The following is a 19,361-nucleotide window of genomic DNA, read 5'->3' on the forward strand; positions in this document are numbered from 1 at the left end:
AAGGTTAAGTGGTGATATGATAGCCCTGTTTAAATATTTGAAGGGGTGTCATACTGAGGAGGGAACAAGCTTGTTTTCTGCTGCTCCAGAGACTAGGAGACAATGGAGCAATGGACGCAAGCGCCAAGAAAAGAGATTCCAGCTCAACATTAGGAGTAACTTCCTGGGAGTAAGGGCTGTTCGACTGTGGAACACACTCCTTCCTTGGAGTGTAGTGGAGTCTCCTTCTTTGGAGGTCTTTAAACAGAGGCTGGATGTGCTTTGATTGCGAGTTCCTGCATGGCAGGGGCTTGGATTGGATGGCCCTTGAGGTCTCTACCAATGCCATGATGAAATGATTCTGTTATACTATATGCACATGAGCCACACTTAGCTTTGCACGTCAGTAAGAGGATGCCACACAATCACTTATAAAGGCAAATTCATGGTAGGTGGTTTTTTGTTGGGTTTTCGGGCTATGTGGCCATGTTCTAGAAGAGTTTATTCTTAACATTTAACCAGCATCGGTGGCTGGCATCTTCAGAGAAAGGCAGGTGTTTCCATCAGACCATCAGTGCCAATAAGTCATGATAGTAAAATTGAGCCTCTAGTTCAAGAGAAGACAGCCTTTGAAAACCAGACTCTGATATGGGACTCGGAGAGCCTACAGCCCAAGGGCCCTTTGTGTCCTGTTCTTAAGTGCCATCAGATAAGCTGCGACTTAAGACAACGGTGTGAATGAGAGACCTTCAAGACACTCTGTTATTAATAGTCTGACAGGTCTTTTCCCATTTTGCAAAGTTTCTTGGAAAATCCACTAACATTTGGCTCTGGTCATGCCTAGTTCTGAAATTCAAAGTCTATTTGGCCTGTTACAGACTGCCAAAATAAAGCTGCTTCGGGTCTCTTTGGAGGCATGCTATTTAAATGATGCATGGGTCCTAAGAGTCCGGAGGTCGCGCCAAAGCCACACTCCATTCCTAAGCACTGGAGTGCAGCTTTGGTGCAGCTTCCATATTCTTAGGATGCATGCATCATTTAAATAACATGCCTCCAAAAAGACCCGAAGCAGCTTTATTTAGGCAGTCTGTAACGCGCCCTAGTTAAAGTGATGCTTATGTCTATACTGTTCACACTAAAACTGAGCTGTCCTTTGACATTCTCCTGCAAACATCCAAGCTCTGGACTTAAACACAAATGTCGAATTCCAGTGTGAAACCACTGAGATAACCCATTTTTGTGAGCATGTCATGCACACCACCCACCCAGTTTTTGGCCACACACACAGGGTTGTTGCGTGATAACTGAGTTTCAGTTGCTAAATACAAATTTCTAAATGCATGCATTTATATGAACAAAATTTACAGCGCTATAGAAATAAAACTTAATAATAATGATGGTGATGATAAAAGAAGAATAGATTTGGACAGAATTTGGATAGAAAAGGGGGGAAAGGGGGGAATGACCCTTTAATTACCATTGAAGAAGAAAGGCCCTCTGCTGAAAGCATCTCAAGGATGACCTCCTCTGCATAGGTCACCTGTGGTTGTGGCAATCTGAAATAGGGACAGGAAAAGATGATTATGATTATTATGATTATTATCCCTCAGTCACAGTGGGAAGAAAGAGGAAACGAAGGAAGGATAGAAAGTAAGAGGGAAGGAAGGAAAGAAAGAAGGAAGGAAGGAAGAAGGAGAGAAGGGGAAAGAGAGAGAAAGAGAGGGAAGCAGAGTAGATGGAAGAAAGGAGGGAGGGAGAGGAGGATTGAAGGAAAAAAAGGGAAGGGAAGGAAAGGAAAGTAAGGGAAGGGAAGAAAGGAAAGGAGAAAGGGAAGGAAGAGAAGGAGAGGGAGGGAGGGAGGGAGGGAGGGAGGGAAGAGGTGGAAAAGAAAGGGAGGGGAAAGGAAGGAAGGAAAGAGTGAGGTAAGAAAGAAGGAAGGAAAAGAGGAAGGAAAGGGAAAGGAAGGAAGGAAGGAAGGAAGGAAAGAAAGAAAGAAAGAAAGAAAGAAAGAAAGGAAAAGACCATGTAACAAACTGGAAAGACCGCTTGCAGAGACATCTTCATGCCCCGGTCATTCAGTCCCCATCCAGGACCCAAACTGAGAAGACCTTACCTGTCTGACTTGGACACAAAATCAGCCTTTGCAGGACAAGCATCGCTCTCCGAATCCTACAAAAAAAGGAGACATGAACAAGAGTCCATGGGCCATAAAGGGATGGTCTTGGGTTGGCCCTGAGGCTAAAAGCGTTTCCCTAAAAAGGGGGAGAAGGGAGAGACATCCGCCCCCAGTTTTTCCCTTTTGTTATCCATGACTTGAAAGGTCTATTCACCTGCTATCCTATGAAGATAAAAGAAGAATGAATTTGGACAGAATTTGGGCAGAAAAGGTGAGGAAAAGGGGGGAGGAAACCTATATTTTGTTACCATTAAAGAGATACAACTCCACGATGTAAGTGACTCAGGGATCTCCTTGTCAGCATAGCTGATCTTGACTTCTGGGAGACTGAGAGAGAGACAGGAGAAGGATATGAGTATTATTGACAATAGTGATATTATTATTTTCTTGCCAATAGAGAAACCATTCTTGCCCATAGAGAATCACTGGTGGATATTTGCCCATTGGGAATCACTGGGGAACATCTGCTCATAAAAAAACCATACTTGCCCATAGGGAGTCATTGGGAGATATTTTCCCATACGGAAACCATATTTGGCCACCCACAGAGAGTCATTGAAGAGTACTTGCGATGGGCAAGTATTTTGTAATGGTTCTCTATGGAAGGGATGGTTTCTCTCTGGGCAAATACAGTACACTCATTTGTTTTAGTATGTCCCAGAAGGAAGAAACGAAGGCAGGTAAGAACAAGGAAGGAAGGAAAGAAAGAAAGAAAGACAGGGGACAGGAAACAAGTGAGCAAGGAAGGAAACGGGGCTTTACCCTGGACAATCGTCCTCGTCCTTTTGGCGCTTCACGCATGGAAACGCCCAATGGAAAGTTTTCCTGGCGGCCTGGAAGCAAAGGAGAGAGATGATGAAGGAGAGCCAGGGTGTCCTCCCACCACTTGGCCTCTGCCCTTTGGCCCTCACTCACTCTGACAAAGCCCTTGGAGTCAGGCTTGGTCTGTGTAGGAGGCTTGCTGCGTCTCCCGAAGGCCTGGAAGCAAAGGAGAGAGACGATGAAGGAGAGCCAGGGGAGAAGAAGAAGGGGCGCCATGGCTGTCCCTCTACTGCTTGGCCTCTGCCCTTCAGCGCTCACTCACTTTGATGCGGTCCTTGAAGCTAGGCATGGTCAATGGAGGAGGGCCTAAGACCTGAGTCCAAGCCAAGGAGCCTCACAGAAAGCAGCCGTTGGTCTCCAACAGCCGGGTTCCAGAATGGAGTCAAGCAGGTTCCAGAGCAGATACGGAACCTTTGTGAGGGAAAGCAAGGCTTTGCCTAGAAGACCTGAACATGCTCCAGATATAACAATGTTCCCTGCAAATATAGTGATATTCCCTCCATAGTAAGCCTCCTTGAGGCCTCAATGCCCTTCAACTGAGGCATTAACTATTTGGTGAGGAGAGGCACCACTCGCTGTTGGAGCCCTGATAGCATTCATAAGGAGTTCTGAGGCCGTCCGTGATCAACATTTAAAATAATGTTTAAAGTTATATTAAATGCCAGAATTATACGTCTCAAGAGACGCTATGATTTCATGACTGACACTTCGCATCAATGCGCACTGTTTCATAATATGCTCTTTTAAATGTATGATGATGATGATGATATATGGCTGCCATTATAATTTCTTGTTTTTGCTTTTAGGCTGCAAAGGCAGGCTTTTGCTTGGATTTTGGGTTGCTTCACTTTGCAAAGAGGTGTGTAAGGTTTCAGGGGCCAGCCTTGCAGGGCTGTTGTTTTCTGAGGGTGGGACCTTTGGGGAAATTGCTTGCTCCTCTCTTGCTGGATGGGAAAGGTGAGTCCATTTGGGGAAGGAAGAGCCAAGCCAGATTCCTGGCAGATGAGGGGGAAATAAGAGAGGTCAAAAGGGGGGAAATAATGGGATTTCCCCTCTTCCCATCATGCTCAGCGAGAACTCATTTGCATAGCCACGCCCACTGCGAGTCTGCTTGGCTGCTTTATTCTCCCTCCCCGCCCCAGAGGAGAGAGCCGCGTTGCTAGGGGCAACGGAGCCGGTACATCGCACTTGGAATGTGTTGACGTCATCAGGAGGCGCCCGGGAGTTTCCCGCGTGGCTAAAAGGCCCCCAAGGAGGGCTGTCCTTCCAGTTGCCTGAGTCGCCGTCCCCAGGTGCTGGGGCAACAAGAGTTAACATTGTTGTAGCCCCCCTACAACTCCCAGCAGGCCAGATTTGGGGGGATTCTGGGAGTCATAGTCCCAGACAAAGGGCACCTACGTTGAGGTCTGGCTCCTTTTTGAACAGAGCTGGGTTGGGGCGGGATGGAACTTTTTAAGGGGGGACTATAAATCCCAGAATGCGGCTCCTGGAGGTTCTGGGAAATGTAGGTCCACCAAAGTAACTTTTCCAAGCTCCAAGGTAGTCTGAATTGGGGGGAGGGGGGAGGTTCTGAGAGTTGTCGTTCCAAAAAAAGGGGGGGGGGCAGCTGTTGGCTCTAAAGTAAGCAGAGCAAGGAGGGGAAGTTACTTTTGAGTGGGGGGGGGGGACAATGAACCCCAGAATTCCCTTCCTGAGGAAGGCTGCCGGTGGTTCTGGGACTTGTAAAGCCCCCTCCCCTCAAAGTAACTTTTCTAAGCCCTAGGAAAGCCCATTTCATAGACTGGGGGATTCTGGGTGTTGTAGTCCCCCCAATTCTGTTGGCGTTAGCAGAGCAAAGAGGAAAACCTATGGTATAGTTGAGTGGAAACTGTAGATCCCAGAATCCAACCTTCCTCCTACGGTTCTTGGAGGTTCTGGGGAATATGACCCCAGAAAAGTAACTTTTCCAGGCTCAGGGCTGAACCCTCCACAAGGGAGTAATAATCTCTTTAAAAGCAGGATTGCATGATGCACACGTTTGAGACCTCTAAGCAAACCTTACTTTTAAAAGACTTTACAAATACTTTAAAGTAATTAATTCATCTTTCTTCTTGCCTCCCCAGGAAAGTATGTCAGCAGCGGAGAGCCCGGAAGCTAATAGGCAGCCAGTGGAGAGATCTTAATACCGGAGTTATATGATCTGATCTAGAAGTTCCGGCGACCAATCTGGCTGCAGCGTTTTGAACTAACTGAAGCTTCTGAACCTGGTACAAAGGTAGCCCCATGTAAAGCGCATTACAGAAATCTAATCGAGAGGTTACCAATGCATGTACTACTGTTTCAAGGTCCTTTAGGTCGAGGCAGGGTCGTGGTTGGCGTATCAGCCGGAGCTGGTACCAGGCACTCCTGGCCATCGCATCTACTTGAGATGATAACTGTAGAGATGAGTCCAGGAGTACTCCCAAGCTGCGAACTTTGTCCTTTTAGGGGAAGTGTGACCCCGTCCAGGACTGGATGGCAGAATTCCCTGCCCGGGCTTGGGGTACCTATCACGAGTACCTCTGTTTTCTCTGGATTCAACCTGAGTTTGTTTTCCCTCATCCAGCCCATTACCGACTTCAGGCAGGCATCCAGAGGAGAGGTGCCAACCTTAGTCACTGTGTCAGTCAGATTCATGGATAGATAGATCTGGGTGTCATCAGCGTACTGATAACACCGTGCTCCATGCTTCCGGATGATCTCTCCCAGTGGTTTCATGTAAATGTTAAATAGCGTGGGGGACAGAATGGCGCCCTGCGGGACGCCAGATGTCAGCTCTCTTTTACGAGAGCAACTGTCCCCCAGCTTCACCATCTGGAATCTTCCTGAGAGGTAGGACCGGAGCCACTGGAGCGCAGTGCCCCCGATACCCAATTCTCTCAGGCGTTCCAGAAGGATATCATGGTCAATGGTATAGAAAGCCGCTGAGATGTCCAAGAGCACCAACAGGGTCATACATCCCCTGTCAATACTCATTACTATTTAATCATGGAAGAAGTAATGAATATGATTAATTCCTATTTTCTCTTGCCAGGCCCTTTTGGACCAAGTCGTCTACCACGTCCGGGCGCTGGTGGTCCTGCCCACAAGGAACTGGCCCAGCAGGTAAGACCCTCAAGAAGAGGGAGCCCACGCATCCGCACTGCGAACTAACCCAGTTTGGCGCCACTTTAAATTGTCTTGGCTCCATACAATGGAATTTGTAGTTTGTTGCAGCACCAGAGCTCTCTGACGGGAAAGGTAAGTATCTCCCAAAACTACAAATCCCAGGATTCTACAAAATGGGGAGCCATGACCGTTAAAGTGGTGTCAAACTGCATTAATTCTGCAATTCAGATGCAGCAAGTTGGAGAGAGGACAAAGGGGCCAGTTGCCTGGAAATTCAGATAATCTGTTTCACACACAACTCTCTCTCTATACACACACACACACGATACATACCATAGCCAACAAGGTGCATTTGTTCAGTGATTTGAACGCTGGACAAGGATGCTGGGTGACCGGGGTTCGAGTCTCTGTTCCCTCAGCTGCAGAAACCCACTGGGCGAACTCACATTGTCTGAGCCTCAGAGGAAACTTCCTCTGAATAGTAAATGTAGCCAAGAAAACACCACTATGGGTATTATTATTATTATTGTGTGTGTGTGTGTGTGTGTGTATGTAGTTGTGTGTGACAGAGATCATCTGAATTTCCAGGCAACTGGTCCCTTTGCCCTCTCTCCAACTTGCTGCATCTGAATTGAGGAGCCCTGGTGGTGCAGTGGTTCAATGCTGCCTGGACTGCAGCCACTCACTCAAAACTAGTTGAACTGATCCTGGTCTTCAACTCATGTTGCAGCCTTGAGTGAGAGCAGGCTCTTTCAGGAAAATAGATTGGCAAAAGCAAGGCCAAAAAGAACATCTGTTTTTTTATGCCAACCTAGGTTTCCAAAGTCCAGTGAGCGACTCCTTGCTGTCATGATCCTACAGAACAAGTCCAAGATGTCCCCAATCCCACAATAACTGGTGTCCACCAGCCCTGTTTCCTCCCTCCATAAGGCCACAAATTGCTCACACAAGTTTGAAGTTTGTGTAAAACATTCTTGGCAAAGTTAAATGCAATTACATTAGTACAAATCGGTCAAATATTTACAATGAGTTCTGTGAAACTATTGGGGACGGATGCCCCTGTTTTGTTAAGAGATGCCACTGGTGCATTCTGGCCCCCAAAAGAAATATTTTGGGGGGACGATATGGGGAGGAGGGTTGACTTTCAAAGTAGAATGGAGCAGCAGCAGCATTTTAAAGAAGAGATTTTAAAGCACCCATTTTTGCTTCAAACGTACACCAATTGACCAGTATGACTTGGATCTAGATAATGCAAGTGGTATAAATATTAAGTAAGCAATTAAATTGGTTCCTTCTGACTGTAGTTCTTTATCCCATTTCGCATGAAATGCTGCAGGCATGCAAGGCAACAAATATGACAAAGAACTTCTCTTAACCTATTGCATAGACTGAGCTACTAAATGATGGGTTTTTAGTAACTTAGGAAACCAGGAGGTAAAGTCGCACATTTTATACTCTTTCTCTGTCTAAAAAAACCAACTGCATGTAATAAACTAGTAGGTCAAAGAAATGACTGCAGTTGCAATCTTTTCCCCCAGAAGTGATGATTTATTGTGGAGAAGGGGGCATTGAAAATGAATCTGAAATGGTAACACCTTCTGCAAAATGGGCTTGGAACAATACCGAGAGGCAAAACAGGACTTGAGAATCCAAGTGGTCAGATGGACAATATCACTTTGGCGGAGAAGTGGGAAATGACTTCTAACGTTCTTTTTCATGCTCCCCTGAGTAAAAAAAAAAATTCCTTGTGTATGTCACTTAAGGAACTGAATGCAAAACCTAAATTTTCTCCCTGAGGTGCTAGCATATTACATATTTTTTAAAAAAGATGTTGGGAGGGAGTTCAGGGTTGTCTGCAACTGGGATCTCCTACTTGTGAACAAAACGGTGCTATCACAAATTCTACCTTTTATTTTTCCCTTGCAGAAGAAAGGAGCCAAGACTAATTGGGTCTTCTTGGCCAGGCTTCAATGAAAAGGATACACCGTCTCCTTCACAGAGCTCCTTCCTTACACTTGGTTCCCATGAAAGTCTACTAAGGACCAAAATTCCATGTTCCCAGTATATATCCAAGCTTTAGCTATCCGGTATCTGCAAGTGGCAGTTTTACAAAGAGGTTGAACTGATCCTGGTCCCATTATCGAAAGACAGTCTCTAGGTAGCATGTTGTGACTTAATCCAACGGTGGATGATGTCCCATTAAGGTGAGTAGTGCTGGTCCATTATTTTAAAGAATTACAATGCTTCAGGTCTTTTCTGTCCAGGGTTGTAAGAATACAATAGAAAAAGGACAATGGATGGACAACTAAGGCAAAAGGTGGAGATGTATTGATTCTGAACGTAATGATTCTAATCATAATTAAGGTTTACAGGTAGGAAAATGTTTTGGCAGTGGGTAGAGTCAACTTTGGTCATATGAGAGGTAGCCACAGTTAAATTGAAACAAGATGGTGGCAGTGCAACGCATTGATACATCTCCCCGCCCCCCTTATTGCCGCCACCTTTGCTTGAAAGGAGAAGAAAAGGAATTGAGCGTCCCACACAAAAATGAAATGAAATGCACCAATGACATCTCCTCTAAACCCTCTTTTTTAAAAAAGAAAAGAAAACCCCCTGATGACAACATTTGCTGGAAATTCAAAGGCAGATTAATACAGAACATGGACAAGGAGTACACAAACAGTTAAAAAAAATCCAGAATGCAACAACAACAACAAAATACTGTCTGCATCCAAAGTTAAGACCATTAAATCCATAGCAGAAAAACCACAATCACTAAAAAAGTAAAGAGGAAAAAATATGCTATGCTTTTAAAAAGAAAGAACCACACTCTCTTCTCATCACAGCAAAGAATTGTTCTTGGTACCTTGCACTGAATGGCCTCACAACACCTTTAGAATAAAGCACACATGGGGGGGGGGGGGAACACAACACAATGACCTGCTGACAACCGAATGAGTTGACAGCTGCCATTGCTACTCCAAATGGGGAAAAAAGCTGCACATAAAAATAATAATAATATAAGCACTCTTGCATCAGCCTCTAGTTTGCATTAGTTTTCACAAGAAGAAAGCAAATGCAGATTAAAAAGGAAGTGGGGGAGAAAGAAAAGAATGTTATTTGCTGTAGACTTGGTAAAATGTAATCACATTGGACAATTCTTTTTGGTTTGTCCTTTTTTTTTCATTTGGCCAGGATCCAAAAGGCACATCCAAGGGGGGAGACAGCTACTATAGTTGTGTAAACCACAAGAGATGGGGCTTTTTCTTTGAACATCATGCCCTATCACAAACTTTGAAACTCCGACCAGTTTCAAAACCAGTTTGTCATGACACATCAGAGAGAGCTGATATTTCAGAAAGACATCCCTCTCAACTTCCAAAAACTACTTGTCCTGTTCTTTTTGATCCTGGCCAGTATCCTTCTGCAAAAAGAGCAGAAATGTTAGATAGAAATCCTTGTTGCTGCAAACTACAGAATAACTATCTCCCTTCCAAACCACCCCATTATATTCCTCCTATCAAGGAAAACAACACTTTCACGCTTACTTCTAAAGTTCTGCTGTGTTCTGTGTTGTTAATACTGATATGGTTTGATTCAGCACCAGAAAACCACCAAATAAAAATGCTTTAAAAAAATAGCTGCATTGTTCCTTAACACTGTTTGGCCTACCAACCTATTTACACTTTAAATAGAAACATTAACCACCTTTTTAAAAATGTAATCAAAATATATCTTTGGAAAAAAATTTGGATGCAGAATTCTATAAAATAAGGAACGGGAACAGTAGAAAAGCTCGACCTTCAGTCCTGATACCACATTGGAAATTTTTGCCCATCAGAAGGCTTTGGCTTTTGTGATTGCCCAGCCAGGGAAACATTGGGATGCTTAGACTGACACAGAAAGGCTCACACAATGGGTAAGTGCTTAAAGCAGATTAGATGCTGTGTGCAGACAGAGATACGGAAAGTGGAAAGCAACACTATCATCCTCCTGTCTTGAAAAATGCTAGAATGGCATCTGATAGGACATTGCAAGGAGGGTAGCTGTGTCTTGTTGTGTCTTGCTATGCTACCTGAAGGGAATTTCCTAAAAGTTGTGGACAAGTGAACCCTGATACGGAGAATGCAAAACCGAAGAGAGAAGGGGAAAGACTGGTGCAGCCAACTTGCAACCATTTTGTGGCACTGGGCAGGTGACAAAGGAGGCGATGTGACACAGGTGTAAATGCTATTGTAGTCTCAACCAGAGTCATTGACGCAACTGGATTTACCTATTGATTCAATGGGTCTATTCTGGTTTGGACTAACCAACTGGATCGGAGGCACAGTCCTTTGTTTGAATACCCTACCAGGTAATTGTTAAAAATGAGTAACACAAAAATATAACACCACCCAAATTCACAGTCATTCTCTCCCTCACACAGAGAAATAAATGCCAAGGAAAAGCCAAACGGCACAGTCCTATTCCCAGTCTGTCCTTCCTGTACGAGAGTAGGATTGCTACCAGAGTTTGGAAAAGTTACTATTTTGCACTTCAGCTCTCAGACCTCCCAGCATGACTAGCAAGGCTTTGCTGGCTGATAGATTCAAGAAGCTGCAGTCCAAAAAAGTAATTTCCCCCCCAAATTTTCCTACTTGTTCTTTTATACCAGCATAATTCTAAGGCTTCGATCTCAGGGAGGTCACTGACCTGTTTTCATGCTGTACCCATTCCCAAAGCAGGGTTAATAATATTGAACAGTCAAGATTTCATTTTTAAAAACGTGCTGGTTATAAAAGGTTTTCACCTAGTGTTTGGCCCTGACATGCTAGTGTTCTGTGCAGATGTATGGAAGAATATTGTCAGATTTTAAAACTACAACCTGAAACTAGAATTATCTCCAGGGACTGACCTGAACTGAAATTATGAAGGAGCATTTTTTCATAGCAATTACTTTTAAGTTAATGGCAGTGCAATGATGGCAAAACTATAAGGATGGTGATGGTGGGTATAGGCAGAAATGGGGGTGGATCAGAGAAAAAGCTTTAATTCAAATGCCATTCAAACACTAGGCTAAATCCTGCTTGACCATCAGTGTCAAGTTTTGCCTGCAAAATCCCTTCTCATATCTAATGAAGACAACTATCCTGTCTCCTTCCATGGACTTAGATAAGTTACCTGATTTGGACTACAGCTCCCACAGTCTCTCAGGCAGTATGGCCACTACCAGTTAAATGTAGACCATAGTCTCCAAAAAGTGACTCTTCTAAGCTCTGTTTCTAGGACATATCCACTCTGTTCCTGCCACTGTCGTGTGTTGCTTGGTGCTAAGAAGCAGGCACCGTGGTAAGAAAGAGGCTGAGGTCTTGGGGGCAAGAGTATCTCCTATTGTTTTATGTCCTTTTTCCTTTTCCTTTTATAAGTCACTGGCTTTTAATGTTGCTGCTCGACTAGTTATGTTAGCAAAGCACTGGCCATCTCAAATGGGCTACCAGGCTTTTTGCTGGCAGATGGTGCAATCCTGCTCCATGTAGAAAGACTTTCATTCTACTGCCATTGTAACACATAGGAAGGAAGGAAGGAAGGAAGGAAGAAAGGAAGGCAAAATAAGCAAATCAATTTCTAAGACTTTTTCCCTCTTGTGTTTAGATAGCCTGGTTTGTAAACTACCGACAGGAGGCAACCCTGCAACCATCTGCAGAAAAGATGAACAGAGTCCCAGGGAGGAGTTATTCATGCTTTTACAGAATTGCTTTCTCCTGCCAAAGACGAAAGAAATCTTCTCAATGCCATTAGGAAAGATCATGGTGATCAACAGGGTACCTTCTTAGGGTAGAAGACATCTGTTTGGTTGTTAAAAATCGCTGCTCAACTTTGGCTAAAAGAAAAAAAAACATAAAGAGTAGTAAAACCCAGGTGTGCACGTGTGTGTATGTGCACATGTTTTTTGTCTGCTTGCTCCTCTAAACATCCCCACAAGCACAGTGTTCATCGTCCGCTCTTGCTTAAAAAGAGTTCCAGAAGGAGTACTTCCATACGCTCCCTTTCTTGCCGGTGGGCAAAATCCAAATTTTCTCAGCCATTTCATATTACGAAGGAGGACTTGTGCCTAAAGTCACCCTGGAATGGAGACAAAGAAAAATATGGTTCAGAATACATACATACATACATACATACATATTCATGACTCACAACTGTTTGAACCAAGCTGAACTGGGTTGTTGTTGGGGGTTTTTTGGCCAAAATCCTGTCTGTACCTTTTCTGGAATAACCAATGCAGCATACTGGTTTGAACGCTGGACTAGGATTCTGGAGACCCGGGTTCAATTTTCTGTTTGGACATGAAACTTGCTAGGTGATCTTGGGGAGGTCACATGCTCTCAGCCTCAGGGAACAGCACTGGCAACTGAACAAATCTTGCCAAGAAAACACCATGATAGGTTTGCCTGAGTTGGAAACAACTTGGAAGCACACAACAACAAATCTGTTCCTGGCACAACAATCTGTGTAAGGTAGTTTTTTGGAGCAGTGTGTAGCAATGGGGTGGGAGTTGCAAAGAAACCTGTATGTTTATCAGAGAAGTTTTCCGTGATCAGAACACCTTTCTCTCCTGACAGAGATGGCTTTTGCTGTCATCCCAGTTTTGGTGTCGCTCTCACAGACTTGTTATTTTGGCTCTTATGCTGCTGCCTACACCACCATCAATCCCAGTGTAATTGCAGCAGCCAACATGATCATAGCCCCTCTCTCTTCCAGAACTACACTTATATTGCAAACTAGAGCTGCTCCGCATGAGGCAAAGAGGCTTAAATACTGCCTGTGTCTAGCAAGCTTTAATAATGCCTTGCATTTTACAAATTGCCTGGCCACTACTGGCAATCAGAAATTCCCTGCAGATGAACAAGCAGATTGAACCAGGAGGAGGGATGCAGTACTTTATTCCTCCTCCCTGACCAGCCTCACTTAATTTCTATACTGGCTGCTAAGGAAGGACAACAATCTTTTCTCTTTTAAAAGGGGTGGGTTTGCTAAGTGACATTTGTGCAAAGGGTAAACTCAAGTATGCAGCAACATTGCACAGGCATAAATTTTCACTGCATTAAAAGTATACAGGATTTTCGCCTTAAAATGTAATATTTGTGATAATGTGTTATTGTTGTGTGCCTCCCAAGTCATTTCCAATTTATGACAAACCTAAGGTGAATCTATCATAGGGTTTTCCTGTGAGGCTGAGAGAGTGTGACTTGTCCAAGGTCACCCAGTGGATTCCCATGGTCAAGCTGGGCTGGCTGACCTGTTCTCCAGAGTCATAGTCTAATGCTCAAACCACTACATCACGCTGCACGAATGCTCAAGTCCCATTACAGTATAGTAAAATGGCATCCCTTGTATAAAACAGCAAAATCAATGTTTACTGTGTGTGTGTGTGTGTGTGTGTGTGTGTGTGTGTGTGTTTGAATATTTTCAGACTGTGATGGGTTGAATTTGTGAACGCAGAATCGGTGGATATGGAGCGCTGACTGTTTGCTATGACAAGGGACTTACACCCAACACATTTGTGTTTTTTTACATTTCCATTGTGGTTTGCACTAAAATACTTTCATGATACTGTTTTGGTACTGTACTTTGAATGTGACTTTGCTGCGTTTTCACTGATATTACATTTAAGCATTCAGATTTTTTTGTTATTTTATATTATTAAATTTGCAATTTTGCAATTCCCCTCTCTTATATGGTATATCACAATTTTTGGTTCAATATTTTGATTGTTTTCTGTTGGCAGTTATTTCCTATTCATTTGTGTTGTGCAGATAATTTCTCCCACCAACCTGCTAAGAGGTGAATAACCCACATTTACATATTGGCTACAAAAGAGGGAACCACTCTTCTCATACCATGGCAATGCAGGCTTATTATTTGCCATCAAATCTTTATGGTGACCCTATGAATGAGAGACCTCCAAAAGCCAAGTCATTAAGCCTTGCATGGCCATGGCTTGCTTGACTGAGTCAATCCATCTGTAAGGTACCCTTCCTCTTTTTCTACCACCTCCAACTTTCCCATCATTATCATCTTTTTCAGCAATTGATGTTGTCTTATAATAATTCCAAAGTATAATAGCCATTTAGTCATTTTGGCTTTTAGGGAGAGTTCAGGCTCTATTTCCTTTGCAACCAATTTGTCTTTTGGCAGTTCACAGTATCTGCAGAACTCCGGCACCACATCTGGAATGAGTTTATTCTCTTTCTCTCAGTTTTCGTCACTATCCAGCTTTCACAGGCGTACACAGAAATTGGAAACACTATGACATAAACTATTTCATTTTCAATTACATGTCTTTGCACTTGAGGATCTTATCTAGTTCCTTCAGAGCTGCCTTTCCAAGTCCTAGTCTTCTCCTGATTTCTTAACTACAGACTCTATTTTGTTGATTTCATCCTCCAGTTTAAAGTTACATAAATAATGACCTCTGTGGTCATTATTTTTGTTCTCTTCATATTCAGCCCTTCTTGTGCACTTTCTTCCTTAACTTTCATCATTCAGTCATTTCAAGTTTTTGCGATTTATTACTAGTAATATAGTGTTATTATCTCCTTATCTGAGGTTGTTCATGTTCCTTCCCTCAATTTCAACACCTCCTTATTCTGTACCTAATCCTGCGTTCCATATGATATTTTCAACATATTAATTAAACAGATAAAATTATAAAATGCAGCTTTGTCCAACCTCCTTGCAAACTGAAAACCATTTTGTTTTTCCATATTGTATCCTGGGCACTAGACCCTTTTAAAAACCTTTATTTTAGTAACTTCTGCAACTTTATTTACAAGGCTGATTTTAACAACTAAACCAGTGGTTCCCAAACATTGGTCCTCCAGATATTTTGGACTTCAGCACCCAGAATTCCTTGGTCAAACTGGCTAGGATATCTGGGAGTTGAAGTCCAAAACATCTGGATGAACAAAGTTTGAGAAACACTGACCAAAATGTGTTCTGCATTCCTTGGATTATCTGCCCTATCGTCACCCTTCTTTTAACCCAATGGGCACCATCTTACCTCTTCATCTGTGCGGATATAGTTTACTCCATCTGGTTTTGTTGGAGTTTTGTAGCTGAAATGAGAGATGACAACATTTAATAGAGCTCTGAGGAGCACAACGGAAGAAGGCTATTAGCTTGGCTGCCAATTCCCAAACTGCCATTGCTGCTCTCCCACAAATGACATTTTTGCCCTTCTTTAGAATACATTTTTGATCCCAGGGGTTGGTTGTCACATTCAGCAGTATGAGGTGGCAAAGCCCTGGGCTGGCAGAGTGCATGGATTGTGCCACTTCAGACTCTGGCGGAAGATACAGTTTTTTAAATGCTCCTCCATGTTTCTCAAATTGCTGAGCACACACAAGCCAAAACTTCCCTGTAAAAAGGAAGAAAAGTAGTGCACCACAGAGAAAAGTTCTAGCCCAGTCCTTTGCCTGGCAGGACCAGCTGTATCTTGAGGCAGAAACAGTCAACTGGTGATGAAAAGGCAGCAATTGCTATTTTGTTTATTATTAATTGTATTTTTAAATTTTAAATTGTCACAGTGTAGGAGAAATTATTTGTGACGTTTCTGCCTGAGTACTAAAATTCCAGTAAAAAAAATTAAGTAAAACCTCTGTGAAAAGTACACTTAAAGCCAATCAAAAAACACATTTAAAACACAATAAGAAAGATAAAAGCACAGCACATCTTATTAAAAGACTTCTTTGCTACATGAGTTAAGAACCTAAGTCCTGCCTAAATAAATAGGTATTGGCTTGACAGCTGAAAGAAGACCAAGGTGATTTTTACCAGATAGCGAGAGTGATTTCTGGCTCCTTACCCCAGCAGCTCAGAAACTTGTGTCAGTTTAACACACGTGATGGAAATGTTATCTTTCTCAAGTTGATGCCCCAGTATCTTCCTTTTCCTGGGGGTGTCACTTCCTGTTGGGGCTAATTTTATACTATCTGTTCCCATGGGTCTACTCATTGTGACAGATGGTCAGAGGAAGGCAGAGTCATTTCCTTTCATCCAGCACATGCAACACAATTGGAAAAACTGAGCACTGGCAGACAGAAACGCTGGTGTTTAGTTCCAATATTTCTGCCCAATGCCAGCAATGTAAATTCCTGTAAAGTAGTTGCTGTAATAGATATATCTGATCCTAAATGCACATACAGATTAGTTCAGTTGCATCTCGGGTAGGAATCATGTGGCATTCCAGATGTTCTTGCAATACTCCTAGTGTTTCTTACCACTGCTATGCAGTTTAGGGCTACTGTGAATTGCCACATGCTCCCGTCTCTCCATTATATGATCTAGTGCTCACTTTCTCCACCTTGGAAAATTCCCAAAGGAGTGCAGAAGACCAAGGCTCTGCTTGCTTAGACTCACCTGTTTCCATTCTGTTTGTTGTTGATGAAGAAGCCCTTCCTGTAGGCACAGCAGATTCCCACTGTGGTTAGTGACAAGACCAAGAGTACCACCAAAATTCCTCCAACAATCCCAGCAATGTTGAGGTCATCTGAAGAAGAAAAAAATGAGCATGAGCTTCCAGTACCTCCACACAAGCAGGCAAGCGTCATGTCTCAGCTTCATAATCCTATCTACAAACCACAACTGAACATTTCCCTGCTGTATTAAAATGACTCCTTTGATCCCATCTACCAGCCTTTCAGGTCCAATAGCAGGCATACAAGCATCGTCTAGTTGACAGCAGAGTTTGGAAAAAAATATTGGAATATAACTTCAAGAATCCCCTGGCTAGTCATCCCTAACAATCTATCTTTTAAAGCCCATATTTTTTGGAGTATTCAGGTAGCTGCTCAAAAAGAAGCTCTGCCTCCAATTCCCAATTAGATATCACTGGAGTTAGGAAAACATTTCTCCTTGGAAGCTGGCCCAGTTTGTGGTAGTTACCTGCCCTATCCCGGTCCTGTCTTGTGAAATGGGGTGTCTCATCCCTTTTCTTGGCTTCAGAAGATTCGTGTTTCTATGCATGTGTCCCCAAAGACAAGGAGATCCCCCCGAAAAAGGGTCTCTTTCACACTGTATAGTTCTAGCTTTTGATCCCACATTAACAGCCAAAGCTCCATCTCACAGTATCTTGGGATTTATACAATACTCTCTGCCAGAGAACTCTTTTGGGACTATCACTTTCAGAATCCCCCAGGAAGCACAGCTGCTGGCCAAGTTGATTGGAAATTTCTGATAGGTGTAGTCCAAAAAGTAATCTTTTCAAATCCAGATTAGGATAGTTTGCACAAACTGGTAAAACCTAAGAGCTTGATGTACTCTCTCCCTTAATTCCACCATTGTGAAGACCCTTTTTTGAGTAAGCAAGGCTTTCTCCAGGGTTGCTTGCAGACAGTGTGCTGCAACTCTATCCCAAAGGAAGATCTCTTTTCAGAGAAGAATACCCTTGACTCCAACCCTGCTGAATATCATTGCTCTCTCCTAAGAAACACTACTCACAAACTTCCATCACCAAGTCTTCACACCAGGCATCACCAACGGCATTCAGTGCTCTGCAGCTGTAACGGCCCGTGTCTCCTTTCTGCACTTCACTAAAGACCTGCATGAATAATGATTGTAATTCTAATCACACATGGTATTGATTCAGCATCTTCACAAGTATTCAGAACACCTCACATCCATCACCCTGGTAGAGCCTTCTTGACACTGTATCATTTCAAAATGGGAAGGGGCATATGTTTGAAGGCTCCTCTAGTTCAATTCCCACTCCCCTCAAAAGCAAACCCTGAATGCAGGGGGGGGGGGGGAAGGAAAGGTTTATGCCTAGCCTTTTTTGTGACATGCTAGTTTTCTCCATAGGAAGCATTCAAATAAACACAAAATATTTATTGTTTCCATCTTTACCCTGGCTCCTTCCCCCTCCTCTTCCTCTGTCATCTCCTCATTGTGTTGAATTATAGATTGTAAGCCTCTTGGAAACAGGGACCTGTCCTCTTGTACTCTCTAAAGTGTCATGCCCACAGATGTAGAAATGCTAATAATATTACACTCACTGGACTTTTAGGATAAGAGGGGATCTTAGATTTCTTTCTTTTCCCCTCACACACTCAGACACATTCACATACACATTTGTGCACTTCTACAACACAGTTTGGAAAAGTGGTCATGGTTTGCTGGGGCATCCATGGGGCAAAAAAGTAACTTTTTCAAACTCTGTGCTACAGACAGGGATTGTAACTGATATCTCCTATTTCTTTTGTTTTTTTGTCTGCGGACCCATTTTGGAATCATTTCTATCCATACCCTATTATCCAAGTCCATTATTGTGAAGAGTAATGGGCTGACAGTGACAATGATGACGACACCAACAAACAAAAACAGTTACTTGTGAATACAGAATATTCCTCCAATCTGTCTGGAAGGTACAGCCGCATCAACAACCTGACATGTCAACCGTATTATATGTAATGGACATGTCCTTATGCTGGACAAAGCTTCTGGTCCATGGATGAACCAGTAACTAATCTCTACTGCCAAAATTTGTGCCCAGAAAGCTATCTTAGGGGGGAAAATATAAACTAAGGCTGGCAGAGGTGTTAGTGAATGTCTGGTTTTATATTTAGCATATTATGGCTGGACTTCAGGAGTTCTTGAAGGGAAAAGATTATTTGGACCCATTTCAGCCTGGTTTCAAGCCAGGATATGGCACTGAAATGGCCTTGACTGTTGGCATACTCCAGGAGAAATAAGGGAGAGTTGATCTTCCTGAATCTTTCAGCAGCCTTTGACACCACTGAACCATGGTATCTTACTAGACCAGCTCCATGGGAGGGGAGTAGACACTGTTCTACAGTGGTTTGGCTCCTATCTAAAAGACTAGTTCCAGAAAGGAGCATTGGAGCATTCCTGTTCAGCCCTATGGCTACTAAGCTCAGAGGTGCCACAGAGTTCCATCTTATCCCCCATGCTCTCCAATATCTGTATGAAACCATTGGGTGAAATCATTAGAAGCATTAGAGTTGGATGCCATCAGTATGCTGATTCCACTCTGCTCTGTTTCTCCTTGTCATCAGAGTCAGCTGGAGCTGTGCAGCTGCTGGACCAGTGCCTGGATGCTGTAATGGGCTGGATGAGGGCCAACACACTGAAGATAAATCCCAATAAGATGGAGGCTCTGTGGATTAATGCTTCTTGGTTTGGGTAAACAGCCTGTCCTGGATTGAGCTGCAATCCCTGGAAGGACCAGATGCATTAGCTTGGGGGTGCTCCTAGATCCATC

The 19,361-nt window shown here is 43.3% G+C and overlaps 1 protein-coding gene and 1 long non-coding RNA gene across 5 annotated transcripts in view; one reads left to right on the plus strand and one right to left on the minus strand.

The window, feature by feature from the left end:
- The first annotated feature begins 4,189 nt into the window (after positions 1 to 4,189).
- Positions 4,190 to 13,813, plus strand: LOC121934345. 2 transcript variants are annotated; one of them, XR_006104609.1, is made up of 5 exons: positions 4,204 to 4,381; positions 5,080 to 5,231; positions 6,030 to 6,100; positions 8,030 to 8,307; positions 11,735 to 13,813. It is a non-coding gene; the product is annotated as an uncharacterized LOC121934345 (long non-coding RNA). The 2 variants fall into 2 exon arrangements; XR_006104608.1 differs by lacking the exon at positions 11,735 to 13,813 and having other exon boundaries at positions 4,190 to 4,381; positions 8,030 to 8,319.
- JAM3 (junctional adhesion molecule 3) overlaps positions 8,410 to 19,361 on the minus strand; it is a 53,617-nt gene continuing 42,665 nt past the window's right edge. For all 3 annotated transcript variants that reach the window (XM_042474749.1, XM_042474750.1, XM_042474751.1), the window contains exons 6-9: positions 17,582 to 17,681; positions 16,502 to 16,631; positions 15,144 to 15,198; positions 8,410 to 12,205 (exon numbers count right to left, since the gene is read on the minus strand). In XM_042474749.1, coding sequence (XP_042330683.1) covers positions 12,170 to 12,205; positions 15,144 to 15,198; positions 16,502 to 16,631; positions 17,582 to 17,681 — 321 coding nt within the window. In that variant the 3' untranslated portion in view covers positions 8,410 to 12,169. The remainder of the gene's footprint in view (positions 12,206 to 15,143; positions 15,199 to 16,501; positions 16,632 to 17,581; positions 17,682 to 19,361) is intronic.

This window comes from Sceloporus undulatus, chromosome 6 (assembly GCF_019175285.1).
Source record: "Sceloporus undulatus isolate JIND9_A2432 ecotype Alabama chromosome 6, SceUnd_v1.1, whole genome shotgun sequence".
Taxonomy (NCBI): Eukaryota; Metazoa; Chordata; class Lepidosauria; order Squamata; family Phrynosomatidae; genus Sceloporus; species Sceloporus undulatus.